A 24,568-nucleotide genomic window follows, 5' to 3' on the forward strand; every position below is an offset into this window, starting at 1 on the left:
ATTTCATGTCTGATTTCCTGCAGGTTTTTGTATGATGTCTTCAATTCATGGCAAGAGGTAGAGATTTTTCATTTAATGATGACACGAAGCTTCCCTTTCAAAGTTTCACTTCTAAGTAAAAACTGTGAATAACAGGTGCTTGGTGCTGGGAGGTGGGGTGGGCAGTGCAGGACCATGGGAGTTCTGGAGGCTCAGGCCTGGGTGATTCCTGGTGCCCTTAGGAAGTGTCTAGGATCCCCTTGACCTCTGTGTCCACACTGCACGGAGCATTTCCAGAGCAGCCCACACAGGGAGATTAGGCCTTTGCCCAGAGTTGCACAGCCAGCAACCCAGGTTACTGGGCCATCCTACCCCCTGTTTTGTGAACAGAGGAGCCCCCTCCCCTCTCCACCAAGGCCCACATGGAGTGCAGAGTGTGGGCTTTGGGATCAGGCCCCACCTCCCGCCCCGTGTCCTCTGTAAAACGACGGGTGGAGATGCTGCCAGGATTCAAAATGCCACCTGTGAGGCCCCTGGACACAGGGGTTATGCATGACCCTCCCACCCACACAGCTTCCCAAGTCTGAGGCATCCCCTGCTTGGGCTGAACCTGTGCCTGGAGGTGTCAGGGGGCCCAGGATCAGGGCAGAGGCTGAGGCTGGGCTGCCTCAGGGACAGCAGACCCCCAGGGTGGGTCATTCTGTCTCCCATCTATGGACCGGAATCCCAGGGCGTGGATGCTGCAGGCCCTAGTGACCACCTGGGCCAACAGCGACATCACACAGACACTTCATAGACTGAGGCCCAGAGCGAGGAAAGGACTGGTCCCTCTGTCTGTCCCTGACCATGTTGGCTTTGCTGGGCGGGGGGAGGGGGGCAGCACTCACAGGTCTGTCTCAGCAGACTGCCCTCCACACCCACCCTACACTCAGGGCTGGGACAGAAATGAGATTTCTGGGTGGGAAAACTGAGCCTGTTGTCAGGGTCAGCTGGGGCCACAATCTCGCACCTCCTCCCCTTACCTGGGACCCCTTCATCCTGCACCTGCCAGCCCTCCTGCGTTGCATGACTACCCTTAGGACTAATGACAGGAAGGCTAGGCTCGGGGCAGGAATTAGAGGCTGTGCTTGCAGGCCCCAGATGAGTCATCCTGCCGCCACCCACTGACATTTGTATTCTCTTCCTATCCACAGACACACATTCACGGCAGGCCGCCTGGGAAATCTGTCCTCCCTGGCGTGACCCAGATGTAGGTAGGAAAGGAGCAGGGCTGAGGAGTGACCTCCTCTTTGTGTCTGCATGTTGACAGCAAGTGGACTCCCCCTTTGCCCAAACAAAGAGAAGAAAGGACTGGGCAGGGGTCCCATGTCCCAGTGCTCCCTCGGGGAAGGCTGTGGCTGGGTCTGTGAGCTTTGACATCAGATGGCTGAACGCAAATGCAGGCTTCTCCACTCATTAGCAGAGTTAGTTAGACCTTGCAGGCATCATTTACCTCTTAGCTTAGTTTCCTTATCTGGTCCATGGGGAGAAAGTAACCGTGTGAGGGTAAGCTGTTTTTTTGCAGAGGCCATGCTGTACGGCATGCGGGATATCAGTTCCCCGACCAGGGATCGAACCCGCACCTCCTGCAATGGAAGCGCAGAGTCTTAACCACTGGACCACCAGGCAAGTCCCCAGGGTAAGCTGTTTTTACCCACCACGCTTCTGACCCCGATTATGTCAACAACTTTTCCAACACCACTTCTACGACTCTCAGAAACACCAGCTGGGTGTCCAACGTTCTGTTCAGTTCTGACACTTGCTACCCAGAGTTAGCACAGACCCCACGGGTGAAGGCCTCGGTCCCACAAGACTGGCCCCGCTTCAGATGCCAGGGGCAAATCGAGTCCCCGGGGTACCCACACTTCTGTCTGACTTGGCGCCAATGTCGGGGGACCCCACGACTCCCCCCTTATGATTTGCTAGAACAGCTCACAGGACTCAGAACTTTACTGGCAGCCGGAGCATTTAGGAATGAAGGGTCAAAGTTCCATCTGATAGCCTGGAGGCAATTAAGGTCGCAGGACACCTGGGTGGTGTTACCCAGAAATAGCAAGTGTCCATTTTCTTGCGGCCCTTCATGTTCTAATTCATGGTACTTGTGATATAACAAGGGATGTTTTGGCAACAGCTGTACCTGAAGACCGAGGAATACTTTGCAATATTAAGCAGTTCATGTTGCTATTAAGCTGGTATATTCACAGGCCTGGCTGTAACACATGAAACTTGATACTTTTTTACTTTGGCAGCTAGGTGGGTATGGGACAGTAGAATTGCAACTGATTTTATCTTGATACAAATATTTAATAAGGCTTTAACTTTCAGCCATATTAAATAATTGAGATTTAAAACTTTTAGATCATTTTCACATGTATAGAGAGTGTCCAACTCGGTTCAGTTTGCCAGGGACTTTTCTGGTTTGGGCATTGAAAGTCCTACATCCTGGGAAAACTTTTGGTCCCAGATGAACTGGGACCGTGGGTCAACCCCACAACACTTGGAAATATCAGGGGTAGGTCTGCCTGGCCTGTAAGTCTTCAAGAGGATGGTCCTAGGATTATTCATCTTATTGAATAGGAAATGGCCAAACCCCTGGCCGGGAGACCAATGAGAAGGTGCAGAGCATGAGACCGGCTCGGAATATAAACAAACGCTCAGCACTCCTCGTTGTTTATGGGCTGTCTATTTGCAAACTCGCCTACTCGCTGAAGCGTATTTGTAACTCCAGATTAATACTCACAGCTCTTTTTTGGCCATTCATGGACATCTGCAGAGCAGCCAAAAAATTGGAGTTGCCCCATAAGCGCATTCCCAGCTGCTGTTGAACAAGGCCACGGTGTCCCTTCTTGTTTCAGTCCCTGCTGTAAACAAGAGTCCTTCTTGTGGCTGGTTTATTTATTTCTTTCACATTTTGGTGCTTTTTCGTGGTGACTTTGCTGTTTAAAATGGGCCCCCCCCCAAAATAAAGGGGGCTTCCCTGGTGGTGCAGTGGTTGGGAATCCGCCTGCCAATGCAGAGGACATGGGTTCGAGCCCTGGTCTGGGAGGATCCCACATGCCGCGGAGCAGCTGAGCCCGCGTGCCACAACTGCTGAGGCCCGCATACCTAGGGCCTGTGCTGTGCGGCAGGAGAGGCCACTGCTGTGAGAAGCCCGCGCACCACCACGAAGAGTGGTCCCTGCTCACCGCAGCTAGAGAGAGCCCACGTGCAGCAACGAAGACCCAACACAGCCAAAAAAAAAAAAAAAGGGCCCCAAGCCTAGTGCTAAGAGCCATCTGGTGTTGCCAAGCTCAAGAGGCTGTGACGGCCTTACGAAGAAAATGCGTGTGTTGGGTGAGCTTCGTTCCAGCATGAGTAATAGTGCTGGTGGCCGTGAGTTCAGTGTTAATTATCAGTGTATATCACACAAGGTTTCTTTAAACAGAAGCACCCATCACACAAGGTTGTATGTTGATCACTTGATGAAAATGTTGTGACCGGAAGCTCGCAGGAACCCCACCTTGTATTTCCCCTAGGAGCAGCGATTTGGAATTCACTGATGAACTGGTGAATTTCTAGAACATAAGGGGCTGTGAACAGGGAGGGGAGTGGGAGGTGCTGGGAACTCTGGGGTTTGTTTCCTTCGTGGGACTGGATGTCCAGAGAGCCCACCCACGCACCCACCCCCACCCCACCCCCACCCACCACCCACCCCTGCTCTGGCTGTGCTGGCTCCACTCACCCCTCTCTACAGTGCGGGGCAGGATGACGAAAGGCCTCCTTCACCTGGTTACCAAATCCCAGTGCCTGAGGTTGAGACTGTGGGAGGCCGGATGCCTTGACCCTACCACCGTCCTGCCCTCCGTGGCCCTTCCACCCCCATACACCTGGCCTGCCATTTCCTAACCACACTACCAGCCCCCGGCGGCCCCTCACTTCACCCCTCAGCCCCGCCCCTCACCCAGCTTCCCAGCTCTGGCTCTAAGTCACTTTTTTTTTTCAATCATGATAAAATATACAGAACATAAAATTTACCATTTTAACCATTTTTGAGTGTATTTGGCTTTCTTCAGTACTAAGTTGGAAGCAGGGACAAAAATGAGGGAAGCTGTCAGTGAGTAATCAGGTCCTGGTCCTTTGAGGTTGATCGTTATGGGGTTATTGTTTGGCTTTCTGGGCTGTTTCCTGGAGATAGTGGTCTGACTTCCTACAAGTCTAATTTACCCAGCAGGTGTCCCGGGCTGGCTACTGTACTCGATAGATTGGTTTCCTGGGCTGGTTGCTGCAGGTTGTGGGTCAGATTTCTCTTTTTATATATGATCTGGCTATTGTCCATTCCTATATTCAGTCTCTGCGGGGAAGCAGACAGAAACTGTGCATACGCAAGACATGGAAACAACCTAAATTCAGATGAATGGATAAAGAAGATGTGGTACATATATGCGATGGAATATTACTGAGCCATAAAAAAGAATGAAATAATGCCATTGGCAGCAACATGGATGGACCTAGAGATGATCATACTAAGTGAAGTAAATCAGAGAAAGACAAATGTCATATGATATCACTTATATGTGGAATCTAAAATATGACACAAATGAACTTACTACGAAATAGAAACAGACTCACAGACATGGAAAACAAACTCATGGTTACCAAAGGGGAAAGGGGGCAGGGGGATGATAAACTCAGAGTTTGGGATTAGCAGATACAAACTACTATATATAAAACAGATAAACAACAAGGTCCTACTGTATAGCACAGGGAACTATATTCAATATCCTGTGATAAACCATAATGGAAAAGAATATGAAAAAGAATATATACATATGTATAACTAAATCACTTGGCTGTACAGCAGAAATTAAGACAACATTGTAAATCAACTATATGTCAATAAAATAAATTAAAAAAAAAAGAAAAGAAACAGTGATTACAATAAACTACTCAGTATCAGGGGAAGTCGTTTACTGGGGTGACCAGAGAAAACTTCTTGGAATGTCAGTGCCCTAAAAACATGGGGGGTAAGAGGGATGAGGCTTATGAAATTGAGAGGGAGGGAGGGAGCCAGAAGGAGACACAGCTGAGCTGGATTAACAAGATCAGCAAATTCAAGTCTTGGGCAAAGCTCCTTGAGGCTGGAAGATAGAGAAGGGGACAGGGGAGGGAGTTGCTGGGAGTAGGGCTGTGTGGGGCGACCAGGGGCCTGGGAGGGCCCAGTATGGAGTCTAGATCTGATTCTTGTGGCAGTAGGAAGCCCTCAAGGGCTTAGGCAGGGGAGGGACACAGTCTTATTTACAAATTGGGAAGATCTGCCTGGAGTCCAAACCTCAGTGGACAGGATTCATTAGGCTTGTAAACTTGGATGGGAAAGAGGTATTAATACATGTTCATTTGCAGAACCTCTACCTGAAATGTGGGATTTCCTTCAGACACAGGTATGGGAAACAAACTATAGTAATACTCTTACAAGTACCTGTGACTTTGTTCCCAATAGAAATCACAGATCTTTCTACATCGTATTATGGTTGTAAATTTCAAGATAATATTTATGCTTATTACTTTGAAATTATGGTGTCTGAAAAGACCCTCTGTTAGACCTTTTTTAAAAAATAAGTATTAATTAATCGATTAATTAATTATTTTTGGCCTCACCACACCGCTTGCTGGATCTTAGTTCCCCGACCAGGGATTGAACCTGTGCCCCATACAATGGAAGTACGGAGTCCTAACTACTGGACTGCCAGGGAATTCCCTAGATCTTATTTAATGCATGAACAAAGAAGCACATCGATTATGCTATCACAATTAAAATGTACTTTTATAGTTGTAGTTGAAAATAAGTGGTGTCCTTTGTGATTCTATGAATTTTATTTCACATGTTTAAAAACATTCTTCTAAGAAGGGGCCATTGGCTCCAGGAGAAGCAGGTTGGGGGCGGCTTGCGGAGAAGGGGCTCCGAGGGGAGGAGGAACTGGGGGTGGGCAGGTCGCTTAGGGGCCCTGCAGGCACCCAGGAGAGGGGGGCAGCTCAGACTAGTGGGGTAGAGATGGCAATGGAGAGAAGTGAACGCAGCTGAGGAGTCTGGAGGTATAGAGAAAAGTGGACTTACTGGTGGATTGGAGATGAGTGTGAAGGGAAAGAGGGGACAGGGAAGGATTTGGAAAGACAACTGGGGATCCTGCCTTGGCCACGTTGAGCTGGAGAGGCTGCTGGACCAGCAAGTGAGATGTCAAGTCGACAGTTGGATGTGCAGGTCTGGAGGTCAGGGCAGAAGCCAGAGCACACGATTTGAGGGTTGCTGGGGTAGAGGTGATATTTAAAGTCACGAGACTAGAGGAGAACGTCCAGGACCGGTAAACGGAGAAACAGGGAAGACAGAGCCTGCAGTGGTCCCACGTGGAGGTCTGGGAGGAAGGAGAGAGCAGGTGTCCTAGACACCTTGAGACGAACAATGAGAGCAGGTAACTGCCCACCGGCTTTGGCAACGCAGACAAGACCATCTTGAAGGTGGCCGTGGGGCTCGGGGTGTCGGGGAGGGACAAAAATCTCAGGGGGGATGGGTGGGGGAAAGCATGGGGACTGCCAGGGGCGTCAGCTCTCTGAAGAAGGTGGAGGGAGAGGTGGGAGTCAGTCGAGGGAGGGCCTTTTAGAAGAGGCTGGTTTTAAAGTGTGTTTGCGTGCAGCAGGTGTGGGTCAAGGAGAGAGGCGCGGATGGTATGGAAGATGAAGGGGAGGTAGCTAGAGCCAGTGCTTAGAGAAGAGGACCCGGTGGGAGGAGGAGGGTGCCGAGGGAGCAACTGCCTTTGGACGTGCTGGGAAGCCATCAACGACTGTGATGGGGACAGGCGCCATGGGGACGGGCATGAGTGTTGTCAGCAAGGAAGGGATTGCGTGCTTTCTGGAAAGAACCAGGTCACTGATGAGAGTGGGGAGGAGGGTGCGGGTTATAAGGACGGTGCATAGAGGTGAAGAGAAATGGAGAAGGTGCAGAGCTGCCTGGAGATGCTGAGCCACTGAGACCCGTGCTCCTTCATTGAATGGGAGCCCGTAGGTTCGCTTAGATTAGATTTAGCAGCCAAATCTAAGCCCAGACCTAAGCCTGTAAACGCCTCGGGGTGAAGAGACGGAAGCCTGAGGACAGCCAATCACACGCAGCCCACGGGGCTTCCCATGTAAGGCCATGGCTCAGGCTACAGCCCACGGAGCACTGTCCTTGTTGGCTTGGCTTGGCTTCCCAAGTCTTCTCTACGAGGTCCCGCCCCAGTTCCTGTGGGTGGGGTGCTCCTAACCACTCCCCGTTTGGCACTCCCCCAATGGAATTGGTTTTTGCTAAAAAAAACTCAACATTTTTATTTTTATTGCTTTATTTTTGGAGGTGCTGCATGGCATGTGGGGTCTTAGTTCCCTAACCAGGGATTGAACCTGTGCCCCCTGCGTGGAAGCGTGGAGTCTTAACCACTGGACTGCCAAGGAAGTCCTGAAAACTCGACAGTTTTAATATGCTTCAGTTTATCTTTGAACGAGCGGACCAGAAGAATGTAAGCTGAGGAAGGAGGACATAAGGGACTGAAAGGAACTGTGGGTTCGTGGCAAAGCTTTAGGGTCAGTGTCTGGGGGGTCCATGGGGCTGGAGCATCGCTGGAGCTGGGGAGCAGCTTGCAGAGGAAAGGGTGGGGGTCCTGGGATGAGAGGATTGTAATGGGGTCCTGGCGTGGAGCAGTTCGTGGTGGTGACGCGGTGAGGGTGTGGCACGGGCATGGGGTGGAGGGCAAGGGCATCGGAGGAGCCCACGGAGACTGAGACAGTGGAATGTGGACGTGCAGTGTCCAGGAATGGAGACCGGAGCGGGGTGGAGAGGAAGCAGCGAGCCAGGATACGAGGCCAGCAGGGGGTGTTGACGGTGACAGGGACAGGTCAGGATGGGGAAGTAGGCCTGGGAGTGAAATAGGTTTGACGGAGGGTGGAGAGACAGCCTGGAGGCAGAGGTGAGGAACAAGGGGCTGCCTCTTGGTGAGATGCAGCATCTCCAGGGCGCAACAGCAGAGCGGAGGCTGCGGATGGGGCGGGGGGACGCTGCTAATGACCATGGGGAGGGGGCCAGCATGGGAAGGGGCTCAGCAGGGATGCAGGGCCTGCCGGGAGAGGGGCAAGGTTAGGCTGCAGTTTTCTAGCTGCCAAAGAGAGCGAAGTGGAGGGAGACCCTGACTCAGAGCTTGGTTTCGGAGGGAGGACCCCAGGTCACCTGCTAAGTGGCAGGGCCTGAGACACTTGGATCAGGGTTTGTCAAAATCAGGGGTGAGTTCCAGAGACCTAATTCTCCTTCTTTTAACAGAGGCAGTGGTTCAGAGGCTCAGAGCCCGGAGACCCTTCAAAGGATGACTGACCTGCCCTCGGTTCTCCCCACACCTCAGTGCTCTCTGCACAGCGTTGCCTAGCGCTCTGCTTTTATATATATATATATATATATATATATATATATATGTATGCTTTTATATATATATATATATATATATATGTATGTATATATATATATATTTTTTTTTTGGCTGCGCTGGGTCTTCATTGCTGCGTGCAGGCTTTCTCTAGTTGCAGCGAGCGGGGGCTACTCTTCGTTGCGGTGTGCGGGCTTCTCACTGCGGTGGTTTCTCTTGTTGTGGAGCATGGGCTCTAGGCGCACAGGCTTCAATAATTGTGGCACGTGGACTCAGTAGTTGTGGCTCGCGGGCTCTAGAGCGCAGGCTCAGTAGTTGTGGCACACGGGCTTAGTTGCTCCGCAGCATGTGGGATCTTCCTGGACCAGGGCTCGAACCCGTGTCACCTGCATTGGCAGGTGGATTCTTAACCACTGCGCCACCAGGGAAGTCCTGTGCTCTACTTTTTAAAGCACATCTGGCCCTCTGGGGCACCCCCAGCTCTTCTGGTGGGGGGTAGGGGTGGTGTGGCACGAAACGGCTATTGGGGGAAGGCCCACACCGGGCACTGCTGACTGTCCACTGTGAGGCCACTTGTCCTTAGAAGATCCAACCAAGCATAGGCTGGCACGGTTTTGAAACAAGGACTTCGCACCGAAAATCTGTAAGTGTTACATGTTTAACTGACAGCTGTCCTTCCGAGAGGTGCCTGCAGGGTGAGGCACAGTAAGAATCAACTGGCAGCGTCCCCATCTTTTTCCCAAGGAGGAGGAACCGATTGCTGTTTCATATGTCAGGGGCTTTGGGGAGGGCGTGACTGTCACCTTGGGGAGAGGTGTAGGTTTGGAGCAGTGAGGGGTGGGGCATGTGAAGGCACCAGCCAGCCTCCCGTCCCTCCCCCATCACTTACCGTCCTCTCTAGTATTTAGAAGACAATGCCTGAGCCACGGAATCACCCCCTCTTTGGCAATCAAGTGCAAACCTAGGTTTGCGACAGCTCTGACTTTTTCCACACATTGGAGCGGGTGTTGCCGTGACCCTGGCTCCACTGGATTCTGTCATGCCTATGGACCTCCCTCCCAGTAGCCTCTGAGGCCTTATCCTGGCAGAGGGGCTTCCGAGATGAGTGAGGGGAGATGAGAGAGACCCAAAGGTCCAGCCCAGGTAGGGCTGGCCTCGGGATGCAGGAAGGCTGCCGAGGTCCAGTCTGTACACGGTGGAGGGAACTTGGAGCACTTCAAACACTGCCCCGGGCTGTGGGCTGGTCTCGCTGCATCTTTACCTCCTACCTGTGCTTTCCGGGCTGAGCTGCAGCCACTCTTTGTCCTCTCTCGGGGGTCTTTTCCCCAGCCCTCCTCCACTCCCCTCACCAAGCCAGGGGGCCAGGCAGAGCCCAGTTTGACTGCTGATTACTGTGACCTGGGCAGGTCACACACTCTTGCTGAGCCTCAGTTTCTGCCTCTGTAAAATAGGTGTGTGTACTCAGCACGCGGCCCCTGGGGGCTCAGTGTTCAGCTCAGCACAAAGTGAAGAGGCCCAAGTCTCCCTGAATGTGGAATTTGGTGGGAAAATGATGGTGTCTGAACACTCTGCATCTTATTAGGTATCTAAGATTTGTGTTAGAGGAGAAACACCACCCCATCGCTGCACCCCAATCCCCTGACAAGTGAACCCCTGCTTGTTCCTCTCAGGAGCTAGTGCAGGACATTAAGGTGGGAAAGGGGAACACCTTCAATTCAACCCTTCTGGAAATTTCCCTCTTCAAAAGAGTGCTCCATCTACACACCTGGTATGGAGAGAGATGTCCAGAAACCAGGACGCCTTCACCAGCCTTCTTTACACATATGCAGAGGAGGCGCAGGTAGTTTTGTTCCCACCCATGTGAGTGTGTTTTTGGGGTGAGGCCCTGATGACTCGCCGCAGACGGGGTCTGAGCTGACTCTGGTGACAGGCCTCGGGGTCCCTGATGCTGTGACCCCAGTGTGTGAGTCTGTGTGGAGGGCCCGGGGCTTGTTTGCTTGCTTTCCCTATTTTTATTTATTTATTTTTTGGCTGCACCGAGTGGCATGTGGGATCTTAGTTCCCTGACCAGGGATCGAACCTGTGCCCCCTGCAATGGAAGTGTGGAGTCCTAACCACTGGACCGCCGGGGAAGTCCCAGGTGCTTTCTTTAAACTTTTAAAGTGTCTGTGACCCCAAGAGGGTGAAGACCCACCCACTGTCCAGGTCTGTGCCTCGAGGCTGACATGAAGCAAAGCTCTGCAATGGGCGGGAGCAGAGAGAGGCCCAGGCGGGCCCAACCTCATCCCAGCACCTTCTCCAGGGGCTTCTGGAAGCCCCTCTGATGCCCCCTCAGGCAGAATCAGAGGCAACTTGGGTTTTGCCATGTGACTCCGGGCCAGCCCCTTGCCCGCTCAGGGCCATAGCCCCACCCCATCAGGACATTTGCAGCTGGGCATGGGGGGCGGGCCTCACTGCATCCCGCTTGAGAGCAGCAGTGCCCAGGATCAGGTGTAGAGGGAGCCTCCACAGGCCCCAAATGTCGTTCGGGGTGGAGAGCCCAGAGCCGGAAATTGTGAAGGAGGGAGGGAGGGGCCTCAGCAGGACAGACCCCCGCTCCACCCCTGTGCCGTCTGGGCCAGCAAGCACCCTGACACCCAGACAGGGTGATGTCCACAGGGGCAGGGTCCAGTCAGCCCTCGGGGGTACATGGGGGCTGATCAGGACCCAGGCCTCCTCACAGAGGCCCCCCACCTTGCCCCAGACCTACTGTGGTTTGCTCATGGCATAGGGGTCATAAGTACCAGCTCTGTGGCCTGGGGCAGGGCTGAGAAATGGGGCTGAGGCCCCCTTCTTGGGAGGGTCGCTGAGATGAATGAAAGTCCACCTGGAGTGCCTGGAACAGTGTCCAGCAGGGAGTAGATGCTCAAGAAATGGTAACTGATGGTGTGACGGTTATTGTTACTGCTGCTATTTTTTTTCAGCATTGCACAGAATCATTTTATTTATTTTTTATTATCCTTTTAACATTTTTTAATTAATTTTTTTGGAGTATAGTTGCTTTACAATGCTGTGTTAGTTTCTGCTGTAGAGCAAAGTGAACCAGTTACACGTATACCTATATCCCGTCTTTTTTGGATTTCCTTCCCATTGAGGTCACCACAGAGCATTCAGTAGAGTTCTCTGGGCTATACAGTAGGTTCTCACTAGTTATCCGTTTTATACATAGTAGTGTATATAGGTCAATCCCATTGTTTTTACTATTAATATTGTGTTTGCCAGGAAATTTGCTGGGGATGCAGAAATGAATGCTTCGTGGTTCCTGCTCTCTGGAAGCTTATGGGCTAGTGGCCAAGACACATACATGTATAATCAAGGATAGGAAGTCCTATAACAGGGCAATAGTGATTTTAATAACAACAGCAACAATAATAATAGTAGCTAGTATTAATGCTATTGAGAGCATGCTATGTAATGGTCCCTATGCTAGGAGCTGTACCTGGATTTTGCTTAATGCTTGCAATAACTCTATGAGGTAAGTAATATTGTTACCCCCTTTTACACATGAGGAAACCGAGGCTCAGAGGTGGAGTGACTGACCCAGCGCCCACAGCCAGCAAGAGGCAGAGCCAGAGCTTGAACCCAGGCAGTCAGATTCCTTCTTCACCGAGGGAAAGGCCACCTCAGTTGGGGAGGAGGAAAGGAGGTCAGGGAGGGCTTCTCAGAGAAGGTGACATTTTCTGGGATTTACACATGCACATCTTAGTTACCCCACCTCCCCCCTGGAGACAGGTACACAGGTGGGCTGGTCCACATCTCTGTCCCCAGTGCCCAGCGCAGGCCCTGGGGCAGGCCAAGGGGACTCGGTGACTCTGATGAAGGAACGCGTGAGGAGCCTCAGCCTCACCTGGGACCTCGGGCCTCGTTGCCAGCCTGTCTTGCTCACCAGGACAGCCTGTCGCCAGCCTCGCAGCAGGAGCTTCGGGTCCCAGCCCCAAGGCAGGGCCGGTCCCCCAGGGACCAGGGAGAGGGCGGCCCCGCCAGCAGTGTGCTGTGAGGACAGGACCGCGCTGGGAGGGGGTGATCTCTCTGCTGGACGGCTTCCCTGGGGTCTGACAGGAAGGAGCCAGAAATGCGTGTTTAACTACCCTGTATACAATAGATAGCTAGTGGGAACCTGCGGTACAGCACAGAGAGCTCAGCTCCGTGCTCTGTGACGACCTAGAGGGGTGGGATGGGGATGGGTGGGAGGGAGGTCCAAGAGGGAGGGGATATGTGTATACAGAGAGCTGATTCACTTTGTTGTACAGCAGAAACTAACACAACATCGTAAAGCAAAAAAAAAAAAAAGCGCGTTTACAACAGAGTGGGGTCCACATCCAGCTCCCACCCCAGCTGCCTCGGATTCTCACAGCCTTGGTCAAGCCCACCTTCCACAGACTCTCACTTCAGCCCTGCCCCGTCACTCCCTCGCCCCACTGGCCACCGTTATCACTGGCCCCTTCCTCTCACCGTGAATGCCTGTGCATGCTGGCCCCCAGCCCTCTTCCTCAGTTTGACTGCAGGGCTCACCTTGGTGCTGGCCACCAGCCCGCCAGGTGACGGGGGGCTGGGCCCAGGTGGGGGTGGTGCGGAGATGTCAGAACCCACGTGTGTGTTGGGGTGGAGGGCGCACAGGGACCACGAGGTTTGGGGAAAGGGCCCCAAGTGCTTCTGATGCAGCCCCCGCCCGCCCCAGCTCGAAATCCAATTTAAAAAATTGGAACAGTGTACGGTGCGCTGAAAAGACTGGAATGTGTGTTTCCACAATGTGTGTTGGCACACAGACACAGAATTTTACTTTGAAAAACCCCTCGTATCTATTTAAAGTGACCTGGAGGCATTTTCAATGACAGCAACAGGTTCCCCTTGAAGAAACTTGGAGGAGAGCTACAGAGGAAAGAGGAGGCAAAGCCAGCCTTGAGAACACGCACCCCACTTTGAAAACATCGGGGAAGGATCCCCGCCAATGGCAAGCCCAGAGTAACTCTGAATGGTGGTCGCTGTGATGACGGATCTTGGAAGAAGGAAGGTCTTCACAGACCGGCCTTCAGAAGGGGCACAGCTGAGCAGGAGCAGCTGGCCTGCTTTCTGGAAGAGAAGGCAGCTGACTCGCAACAGAAGCCCTGGGCTGACCCAGCTGGCAGGGCACAGATGTGAAGGATGAGGTCATCTGAGACACCAGCACATGAGTAGCTGCCCCAGGGAGCATAAGGAGCCTCAGGGAACACGAGACCCCCTGGGCTGGGGTTTCTGGCAAGAATCTGTCTCCAGAAACAGCCCTGAGATGGGGCGGGCCTGCCCTGTTACCCAGAGAGGCCGGAGGGAGAGGGAGAGAAGCTGCAGGCATGGCCACCTCCTCTGTGCCTGAGATTCATAAACACTCAGGAGGACTGAGTAGGGCATGTGGCTACCTGGGTCCCTCGGGGAAGGCGGGACCAGGCTGGGATGGGCGCCAGCATCTGGGTGACCTCAGGGCCCAGTGGTCATCACACAAGAATTCACCAGATTAGTTTACTTCTTAAAAGCAGGAGTAAAAGCCAGGGACCGTAGGAAACCAACTCAAAGGATTCTTTTTTTTTTAAATTAATTTATTTTATTTTATTTATTTATTTTTGCCTGCATTGGGTCTTGGTTGCCGTGTGCGGGCTTTCTCTAGTTGTGGAGAGTGGGGGCTACTCTTCATTGCGGTGTGCGGGCTTCTCATTGCGGTGGTTTTTCTTGTTGTGGAGCACGGGCTCTAGAGTGCAGGCTCAGTAGTTGTGGCTCGCGGGCTCTAGAGCGCAGGCTCAGTACTTGTGGTGCACGGGCTTAGTTGCTCCGCGGCATGTGGGATCTTCCCGGACCAGGGCTCGATCCCATGTCCCCTGCATTGACAGGCAGATTCTTAACCATTGCGCCACCAGGGAAGCCCATCGAAGGATTCTTGACCTCTGCCAAGGAAGACCACAAGAGATAAAGGTTGTTCCCCAAATAATTCACTGGGAAAATGGGGGAGGGCGGGGCAGGCCGGCTGGCGGGGCTCTGACAGCAGTAGACACTGGAGAGAGGATGGCTGGACTGGGGAGCAAAGAGGCGGGATCACGATTGAGAAGGGAGGGTTGGTGGGACGTGGTGACCAGCCTCCGGTGCTCTGTGGATGTGCTCCTGTGCAAGACTGGCCTCCGGGTGCCTATCTCTGGGAGACCTTGGACAGCCACCCCAAGGTTTGCAAAATCCAGTTCCTGAAGCACAAAATACACAGAAACTCAGCCTGACACCCAGGCCTCCTGCTGTCCCGCCCCTCCTCCTGCCCACATGGGCTACACTGGGTTCTCATCCTTCCCTACTCCTCCCTGCCCCAGTGCCTTTGCTCATACTCTTCCCTCTGTGCCTGTCCTCTTTCCCCTACCTGATGAATCCTTGCTCAACCTCCTGATGAATCCTTGCTCAATCTCCAAGGCCCAGCTCAAACATTGCTCTTCCTCTGAATCACTGGACATGTCTCCATGGAACGGCTGGCCCCTGAACTCCACCCTTCTTAACCCACACTGGCCATCCCAACCCGTCCCAGCCCGTCATCCCTGCTTGTGTGTCTTCCTCCATGGATGATGGGCTCCCTGGGGGCAGCCACCCACTCACTCCTCTCGGAGACACCAGGGGTCTAGGAAGCAGTACGTGCCAGGAGATGTCAATTTCTTTCTTTCTTGGGTTCTAGACCTGCACTGTCCAATGTGATCACCACCAGCCACTTGTGCTACTGAGCACTTAAAACATGGCTTGCTGAAAATTTAATATCCTAATTGAGATGTGTTTTAAAAGCAAAAAGTTTAGAAGGCTTAGGGAAAAAAAGAATAAAATCTCTTATTAATTCTTGTTTATATTTATTGCAAGTTGAAGTGATAATATTTTAGATATATTGAGTTAAATAAAATACATTATTAAAAGTAATCTTACCTCTTTCTTTTTACTTTTTTTTTAACATCTTTATTGGAGTATAATTACTTTACAATGGTGTGTTAGTTTCTGTTTTATAACAAAGTGGCATTTAAAAGTGGCAGAGCTCCTTCCTGGACCTGCGGGTACTTTTTCCCTATGAGTGGGGCTCTGTTTGAGACAGACAGGGCTGAGCCTCGACACTCCTCTGTCATCTCAGGCTGGTTCTGGTGGTGAACATCAAAGGGCAAAGGGAACCACCATGTATTGATCTACAGGGAACCAGGAATGTCTGGCTAGGACTTGTTATCCTATTTCTCAGGGGATGGAACTGAGGCCAGAGAGGAGGGTCTGGAGCAAGAGCCCCCAGCCAGGGAATCTCAGAGACAGAAAGTGAATGAGACTGCGGGGAAGAAGGCAGCTGAAGCAGATCTGTTCCACCTGAGGTCCTGGGACCCTCTCTGCCCAGTGCTGGGCAGGGACCCTCAGGGTCCTTGAGCCCTGCTGAGGGGTCTCTTGGGAAGCAGAGGCTGCCCTGGGATCACTTCCTGTTAAAGATGAGTCTCTGGCCTGTGACCACCAGCTCGAGGGGCAGGTCCAGGCCTTCCGCATCCCACCCTGACCTGTGTGTTGGCAGGTAGTGGCCGACAACTGCAGACAAGGCCACCTGGATGCCCTGAGGTTCCTGGAGAGATGCGGTAGGTGGCAGCCTCCACGGTAGCTGGGGATCGCCCCCCATGTGAGTGCCCGGTGGATCCCGTTTTTCAGCTGCTTGAGTTTTTAGCGACCTCGACTCACTCATTTTCTTCCTCAGTGTCTGCTCTGTGTTTGGCCTGAGCTGGGGACACAGAGAAGAATCACACACGTGTCCTACTCTCAAGCTGCCCACCACCTGGTGCGAGGGAGACAGATCCAGAGAGAGCATTTCCCCAGGGTGATGGAGGGATGCTCAGGGCCGTGGGAGTCCAGTGGGGGCACCAAACCCAGCCCAATGGGTTGGGTGGGCAAGGAGGGCTTCCTGGAGGTGGTGATGTATAAGCTGGGTTTTAACTAGTCATATATAGACTATAGAGAGATTGAGGATGGAAAGGAAGAGGGCACTCTAGGCAGAGGGAAGAAGGGCAAGAGCAAAGGAACAGAGCTTGGTACCTTGAGGGCACATACCTCAGTGGGGCCACAGGAGAGCGTGTGTGTGTGTGTGTGTGTGTGTGTGTGTGTGTGTCACTCACAGTGTGTGAGTGACAGAGCACTGGGTGGGCCAGAGAGGTTTTCTTAGCTGGAGAGCTTGGATGTCATCCCACAGGGCAATGCTCTTCAAAGTGGTAGAACTGAGATTTGAACTCAGGCCATCTGGCTCCAGAACCCCTGCCCTGACCCCTACTCTACAGCCCCAAACACACAGCAGCTGGAAGCATTTGCTGAGCACATAATATGTGCCCAGACCTGGGCTTGAGCTTTACATATTTATCACATTTAATTCCAGACCTGGGCTTGAGCTTTATATATTTATCACATCTAATTCTCGGAACAAGCGTATGCAGCAGATCTTAATTTTCCCCTTTCCCAGGGAAGGAAAGCAAGCATGGAGCTGTTAGGTCACAGAGCTATAGCAGGTGGTGACCACAGGATCTGAACCTTGGGCTGAGTCTTCAGGGCCTGGGGTCTGTTAACCACTAGCAAGTGCATAGGAATCAGGGGGCAGAGCAGGGCCGGGGAGCACAGGACGAAGTCATTCAGGACAAGCCCCGGGTCCATCGATCCTGGGGCAAACGGGTCCCCAGAGCTGGGGAGGTCACTGTCACCGGGAGGCTCCAGATGTGCTGACCTATTGTATCCCTCCTCTCCCTGACCCAGGACTCACCAAGGAGCCAGTGCTGTGGACGTCGGTATCTAAGGAGCCCCCAGCCCCAACTGATGGGACCCGGGATGCTGACTGTGACAGAGGCCAGAAGGCGGGCCTGTCTCTCAACTGGGCAGCGCCCAATGTGCTGGTCAGGAATGTGCTCGATGTTGAGCAACTCTCCCCGGAGCTGGAGGCTGCTACTGCCCCTCCCGTCCTATACTTGCTCACCTACCAGCTGCCCTGCACGCAGGGTCCTGGGGCCAGGGACCCTGCCCTGAAGGTGCTCGTGGTCTGAAAGAGGACAGGACTCATTTATCGACAATCTACTAAGTGCTAGGCGTGGTGCTGGGGCTCCTTTCATGTTGCCCCCTTCACTCCTCACCACAACTGGGGGCCTGTTTTTCTTAGCCCATTTCACTGATGAGGAAACTGAAGCTCAGAGAGGGGAAGGAGCTCACCAAGGTCTCAGAGCCTGCAACTGGGGGATTCGAACACATGTCTGTGTCTGAGAAAGCCAGGTCTTTGCCCACTGCCCAGGGAAGGGCAAGAGGTGCTGAGGGACAGAGGAGAGGCACACACAGAAGGTTCTGGACTCTCCAGATGGAGATGGACTCATGTCATCCCCCCCAATAATTCTCTGAGGATGGTACTGAATTGTCGCCATTGGACAGTTGAGGAAACCATAGCACAGAGAGCTTAAGTGACTTGCCCAAGGCCACACAGCTAACAAACCATTTAGTCAGCTCCCCTGCTCGGTGACCTACACGTCACAATTGCCGCAACAGGAAAGGATAGGCACGTGTAATGGGAGTGCGAGTTTGAGTGGCATCTAAGTGAGACTTGAAAGGAGGAGGTAGCCAAGCAAAAGAGGGGGAAGATGAGCATCCAGGTAGCAGGCACAGCAGGTGCAAATGTCCTGGGTTTGATGGGGGAGAGTTGGAGGCCCCTGTGGCTGAAGGAGGGGTGGGGTAGCAGAGATGAGCCTGGGGAGGCTGGGAGGGTGGGGCAGGCGGCCTTGAAAGCTGCAGGAGGCGAGAGAGATGGAGAGCCCCCGGGGTGGGGAGCGACCTCTCCTTTTCAGAGTTCGCTAGGGCTCTGAACTCTGGATCTAGTGTTTGCTGTACTTAGCCAGGAGGGGACAGGCTGACACGGTGGGAGGCTGGGTGGAGAGATGATGGTGGTCGAGGCCAGAGCAGGGACAAGGGGGTGGGCAAGGGGATGAGGAGGGCACCTCCTTCTGCGCAGGAGACCACACAGGGCACGCAGAAGGGGGCCTGGATCTGCGCTGAGCCCCTGAGGTCCAAGCTTGGGGCTCTGGGACTCTGGCAGTGTCTCTGCAGCCACATGGGGGCACCAGAGAGGCTTTCAGATGGGGCACTAGACCGACACCGCAGGCCCCGCCCTTAGCCCTTACACACATCCCTTGATCCTCACCTTCCCCAGGGAGGTAGGTCCTGCCCGTGTCCCCATTTTTCAGAGGAGGTGACCTAGGCTCAGGAACAGGAAGGGACCCGTCCTAGGCCACATGGCATGTAACGGGGTGCTGGGTCCTGGGACTGTTGTTCGTGAACCCCGAGTCGAGGCTGGTGGTGTGTGCGTGGCTGAGCCATGGTCTGGAGGCCGGGATTCGGGCTCTGGCTCTGCCCCGGCCAGGATGCTGGGCCCTTCCACTCTGGTCCGTTAAGAGGCTGGGGCTCGGGAAGTGGTCACGTGGTCACAGCTGCTGTTATTAATACCGCTGATGTGTTGCTGTTAGCCAGGGAAGTATGGAGGGACACTTGTCTCACCCTGGGGGCCACAGCAGACTTTCCAGAGGGGCGGGAGAGATGGAAGCAACGTGGGGAGCCCGACAGGCCTTGGGTCCATCCTGGCCCTGCCACTTCCCGGCAATGGGCTTGGGTGAGTCACTTCTCCTCTCTGAGCTTCAGTCCGCTCATCTGTGAAAGGGGCACACTGTCATTTCAAGAATAACGAGGGAGCCTGGTAGGGGTTCCATAAATGCAGCTGCTTCCTCTGCAGACCAGCTGAGGGTGGGGTGTCCTCCATGGCCTGTGCGAGGTAGAGAGGGGCTGGGGCTATCTTCCCTAAGGGTGACCTTGAGGGGGTGGCTGGGGGGAGGGGTGGGCCACCACGGCCTCTCTTGTAGCGCTGAAGAAAGCCTGTCTGAGGGACCCCCGCACCTGGGCTTCCTTCTGCCAGGCGGGCCCTGGGTGGGCGCTAACGTACCTGCTGCTGCCTTGTGCACTGCCCTTTGAGTATGTCTACTTTTGGAGCAGAAGGTGAGGCCCGGCCAGGGGTCCTGGGAAGGGCCTGGCTCGTTGAGACCAGTGCCCGTGGCAGGAAGGGTGGCCAGAACACTGCGGGGGCAGAGCCCGGCTGGTGCCCCTACGCCGCCTGCTGTTGGCTGCATGACCCCGAGGAGTCTTGTGGTCTCTTCTGCAAGATGGGACTGATGGGGAGGTGGGGTAGCAGCTGTGACCCATCAATCCATTGGAAACAGGGCTGCCCGTCAGTGCCTGGCCCCTCCTGCCTCTAGGATCTTTGGTCCACTGTTGCATCTGTCAGAGCCTCAGAGAAAATGTGATGTTTCCGAGGATAACTCTAGGGGCTGGTCTGCCTCAGATTAACTTTGTGACCCGGGCCAGGTATCTTGACCTCTCTGGGCCTCAGATTCCTTTTCTACAAAACGAGGCCTTTCCAGGGCAGATTGGCTGTGGTTAGGCCCTCAGTAACTGTTCTAACTCTGCTGGTTACTGTATCACTCTGCATTGTTTGTTCGTTCATTCCATCAATAGCTATTGAGGGTCTACCAAGGGCCAAGTCTGGGCTGGGGGCTGGGAGGCAGCACTAACTCAGACCCAGTCCCTGGCCTTGTGGAGCTCACAGCCCACCGATCATCACACATTCACCTGTGCAATCCAGCTGAGCCTAGGGATACCTAGAGAGGTCTACCCTGGCTGTGGATTCCTAGGAGAGGTCTACACTGGCTGTGAACTGGGACAGTTCACAAGAGGGACTGTCTGGTCAGGAAAGGTTACCTAGAGGAGATATCTTTTGAGCTATCATCTGAAGGATGAGTAGGAGTCCTCTAGGCAAAGAAGGAAGGGAAAAGTGTTCCAGATGGATGAAAGAGCTTGTGCAAAGGTCCTGGGGCAGAAGGCAGAAGGGAGTAAGGCTCATTTGAGGAACAGAAAGGGGGTCTGCTGTGGCTGGGGCCAAAATGTGGAGTGCGTACAAGGTGGGGCTGAGGAGGCTGGCAAGGGTTGGACAGACAGGAGTCTGTAGCCAGGTGAGGGGTGTGGTCTTTATCCTGATGGTTGCATGAAGGCAGTGAAGGGTTTGGGCAGGAAAGTGTCATGGAGAGATCTGTATTTTTAAAACTTCTCTATTCCCTACAAGAAGGTCTATGACAGTGAGCCACAAGTCTCTGTCCTGCTCCATGCTGAGTTAATGACTAGGTCATCCCTGCCGTCTAAATTGCTGGTGACCCAAAGCTGGGAGACAGCTTTCTGCTGACATGAATTTTTCTTATGCTGAGCTTCTAGACTGAAACCACAGGTTGAAATCAAAAAGGATAAATTCAAGTGCTAGCCTTTGCATTTAAAAAAAATCCATTTATGAGTATTGATGGGGAGGCCTGCCCAGACCGCAGGGAAATTCATATTTGGTATTTTCTGTAACCTACAATCTCAATGTGTAGGCTGCAATAATAGAGGTAGAAGGTCCAGAATAAATGAGGGGACAGTCCACTGTCACACTACACCCTGTGGACTGACTGTCTGCCCAGTTTGAGGCTCTGGTTTAGAGGCCCCTTGAAGGGCAGTACATTGGGAGGGGAGGCCCTGCAGTGTCCAGTAAGCCTGAGACGGTGCCTGGCCAGGTATCCCCTCAGCCACAGTTGGATGATGCTGCCCTCTGCTGGTCCTGAGTGGCCACAGCAGCCATGGGAGGGCGCTGAGCAAGAGAGGACCAAGGTCAGATGTGTGTCTAGGAAGTTGCTGGCTGCCGAGAGGGTAGTGGATGAAGGGGCGTGGAGGTTGGAGGGCAGGGTCTGGTCTGGGAAGGAGAGAGAGGAAGGGACAGAAACACGGAGGAGGTGAGGAAATGGTCCTCACTTGGCTGTGAGAAACTGAGGCCCAGAGAGGTTCCCTGACCCACCCAGGTCACGCAGCTGATGAACAGGGGAGCGGGCTGCATCCCAAGCCAGCCTGACCCCAAAGCCCCACCCTTTCCACCCCTGGGCTTCCCACTTGTGCCCTGTGGAGTTGAATACCCAAAGGGCCCAGTGGCCTCCACCAAGTTCAGAGTCCATCGGGGATCAGTCCCCACCCCCTCAGGCCTCTGCAGGTGCCTGTGTGTCCAACCTGCTCTGTGGTGGAGCCAACACCGCTGGTGCTTCATACCCCCCATTCCCCTTCCTTTAGCCCCGGCGCCTCGTTGCAGGGCCCCCCTGGCTCTGCTCTGGACCAGAGGGGAGGGTGGGGTGGGCAGGGTGGGCTTGGCGGGGCTGCACGCTTGCGCTTGGCCGGGTGGCGAAGCTGTTGCCGCCTCTCCCTCCAGGGTGGTGGTGTGGCTGCCCGACATGCCGGCCGACCTGCGGTGGATGCGGGGCTTCCTGAGGAACTTGGTACTCAAAGTCTATTCCAGGACGAAGGACCAGCTCCTCGGGCCGGTCAGGTGAGACGGGCAGACTGGGGCAGAGCAGGAGTGGCTGAGCTGGGCAGGGAAGGCACCAGCTGTTTCCCCGGACCCTGGACAGGCAGTCACACCATCCGTTTCCTTGTCCATCCATCCGCGCAGCCCCCAGCACATGTGTTTGGTCCCTGCTGTGGGCCAGACCTGTGATGGACTAGATGCAGCAGCTGACCCATCACATCGGTCAGTTTGGGGGGAGTCACTCTGCCTGCTTCACAGAGACGGCCTGAGCTCACGGAGGACGAGTGGATCTCCCTGGTCTGCCAGGTCCCCACCGGTCCTTCTGCCATCTTTCCAGACATCTCCATGGGCCCTGTGTGGGGTCTGGGGTGGGGCTGCCCGCCTCTCCCCGACCTGCCCTCCCTTCTGGCTGGAGATCCCGGCAGTCCTCCCACACCCAGTGGAAATCAGTGCAGTGCTCCCAGGGAGTGGCACCCTGGAACCTTCCTGCAGTCTCCGCTCAGCCAGAAAAAGGGCTTATTGCAGGGTCTGGGAGAAGAGAGATCCAGGCTTCACCCAACCCCAAGCTCTGAAAACCACATTCACTGACTTCTTCTTCCTCTGCAGCCTACTGGTCACCAGCCCCCTCCAGCCTGAGGCTGCTCCTCCCAAGGAGCCCAGACCTGCCCATCAGGCCTGAGGGGACCAAGTTGGACCAGCCCAGTGACTGGCCTCTCCTGAATTCCATCGTGGCCCTGGTCCTGTGCCTACATCTGCCCCCAGTCCTTGAGTCCTGACCCATCTCCCCGAGCTCAGAGCCTGGCCCCTAGCCCAGGGTGGGCACTGGAATTGTCAGCCACATGGAGGACCGAGAGGACAGAGACTCTTGTCCCAGGCCTTGTGGGCAGGTGGCCTCCAAGGGCTGGAAGAGGGCCCCCGAGTCCTTCTGTAGCCCCCGCTCCTGGGGCCCCGGGTACTTCTTTTCTGGGCAAGGTGCAGCCTCTTAGTCCACCCTGGGTCGCCAGGTGCCCAAGTCACCCTGCGTCTGTCTCATCAGTGGGAGAAAGGAAGGCGGGAGCTGAGACACACATCTTGGTTCTGGAATTTCCATATGGGGGAACTGGGGGCAGAATCTCCTTAGAAGAGGGCTTTGGGTGCCATTGTAGAGCTGCTTGCAGGGCACTGCAAGATGGAAAAATGCCACATGCTCATATCAGATTGGGGAGCAAGTTGAAATGATGGGGTGGGGTGTGCCTCCCCTCACATCCTTTCTCTGTCCTGCACCAGCCCTCGGGGGTGACCCATGGTCTACGTCGCTCTAGAAACCTTGATTTCTGACTTCCTCTGGGTCCATCGGCAGGGAACCCCTGACTGGAGACGAGAGGGTGGGAGGAGAGAGAGGGATTAAAATCTTTTCGGAATCCCAGCTGCATGTGCTTCTGCTGGGGTTCCAAAGGCCCTTGGATGCCACCACACAGCGCTCCCTGCCCCTTGTTCCTCAGGGAGGGTTAGCGGGGAGCAGTGCCTCCAGCCCCGCCGCCCCCTCCCCCTCTCGGGCACAGAGGATACTGGGGCACCACACTGCCTTGGGCCTCTCCTAGGAGTGGCTGCTGTTCCTGTCCTCAGAGCAGAGCCCACACTACGCCCCTGGCCAGGCCCTGTAGGGACACTCAGCCCGAGGAGGGGTGGGGAGGGCGGAGAAAGGGAGGCGGGTGTGAGAGAAAAAGGAGCAAAGGGGTAAATATGTGAGCAAAAGACATATTCATGCATGCATTTGACTTACACTTAATGAGTTATAGGCTCTGGGGACACAGCTGTAAACAAAACTTGCATTCTGTTGTGGGTGCAAGAGCAGATGCTAAACCGCAAATGGGAAAAATGTGAAAATAAGATCATCCCGAGGAGTGGCAGTGCTGTGAGGAGACGGGAGGCTGAGAATGACGGTGGGGAGGTTTTCAGGAGGAGCAACATGGGACCAGGTGGTCTGGGAAGGCTTCTCGGAGGAGGTGGTATTTGAGGTAAGACCTGAGATGAGAAGTGAGAGCTGGGGAAGAGCTTTGCGAGCAGAGGGAACAGCGAGGGCCAAGAGGGAACAGCAAGGGCCAAGGCCCTGGGCTGAGAATGAAGTTGGTCTGTTCAAGAAACTGAGCAGCCAGTGTGGTTGGACCATGAGAGTGACGGGGTGCACTGTGGGTGGGGCATGGAGGGCACCGTCGCCGTGATAAAGGTGTTTCGATTGGGCATTCATTGGAGGGTCGGGAGCAGAGAAGCAAAAAGGTGAGTGAAGAGTGAGTGGCATCCAGGAGGGCTTGGGGATGGGGGTGGAGGTGAAAGGGAGAGAGGAGAGGGACGGGAGAGTGAGGACCTGCAGGAGGGTCTCCAGCTCCCAACCCATCTCCATGAGCCGAGGGGCCTGAGCTGGCCTTTTCCCCGTCCTGCTGTCAGCTGCGTGGGGGCAGGCACAGATACTAACCCCTGCAGCAGGAAGGGGGCTGTCCTCCCCTGAGTCAGGTAATCTCCAGGCCCTGGTGGTCCTCTCTGACCAGAGCTGGGATGCTCTGTCCCCACTCCCACGTTCTGGGCTTGGAATTTCCTCTGCCAGTGGAGAGGGAGGCCTGGCCACGTGGGTCTCCAGATTAAGGATTTAGAGACTCAGGAAGCCTCTGAGAATATTCTTGCTCCCTTGTCCTTTGTCCCCATCAAGGACACAGGCCTCTATTCCCAT

At 54.2% G+C, this 24,568-nt stretch overlaps 1 protein-coding gene across 1 annotated transcript; it reads left to right on the forward strand.

The window, feature by feature from the left end:
* Nucleotides 1–14,501: 14,501 nt before the first annotated feature.
* LOC308625749 (patatin-like phospholipase domain-containing protein 5) lies at nucleotides 14,502–22,640 on the forward strand (the record flags this gene model as incomplete). The annotated part of the gene is made up of 7 exons (XM_081250238.1): nucleotides 14,502–14,618; nucleotides 16,003–16,063; nucleotides 17,220–17,405; nucleotides 19,355–19,487; nucleotides 21,769–21,880; nucleotides 22,123–22,225; nucleotides 22,471–22,640. 7 exons carry the CDS (start codon nucleotides 14,502–14,504, stop codon nucleotides 22,638–22,640), a joined length of 882 nt encoding a protein of 293 aa, XP_081106364.1.
* Between the last annotated feature and the right edge of the window lie 1,928 nt (nucleotides 22,641–24,568).

The sequence above is a fragment of the Mesoplodon bidens genome (genome assembly GCF_964165515.1).
Source record: "Mesoplodon bidens genome assembly, chromosome: 11".
NCBI lineage: Eukaryota > Metazoa > Chordata > Mammalia > Artiodactyla > Ziphiidae > Mesoplodon > Mesoplodon bidens.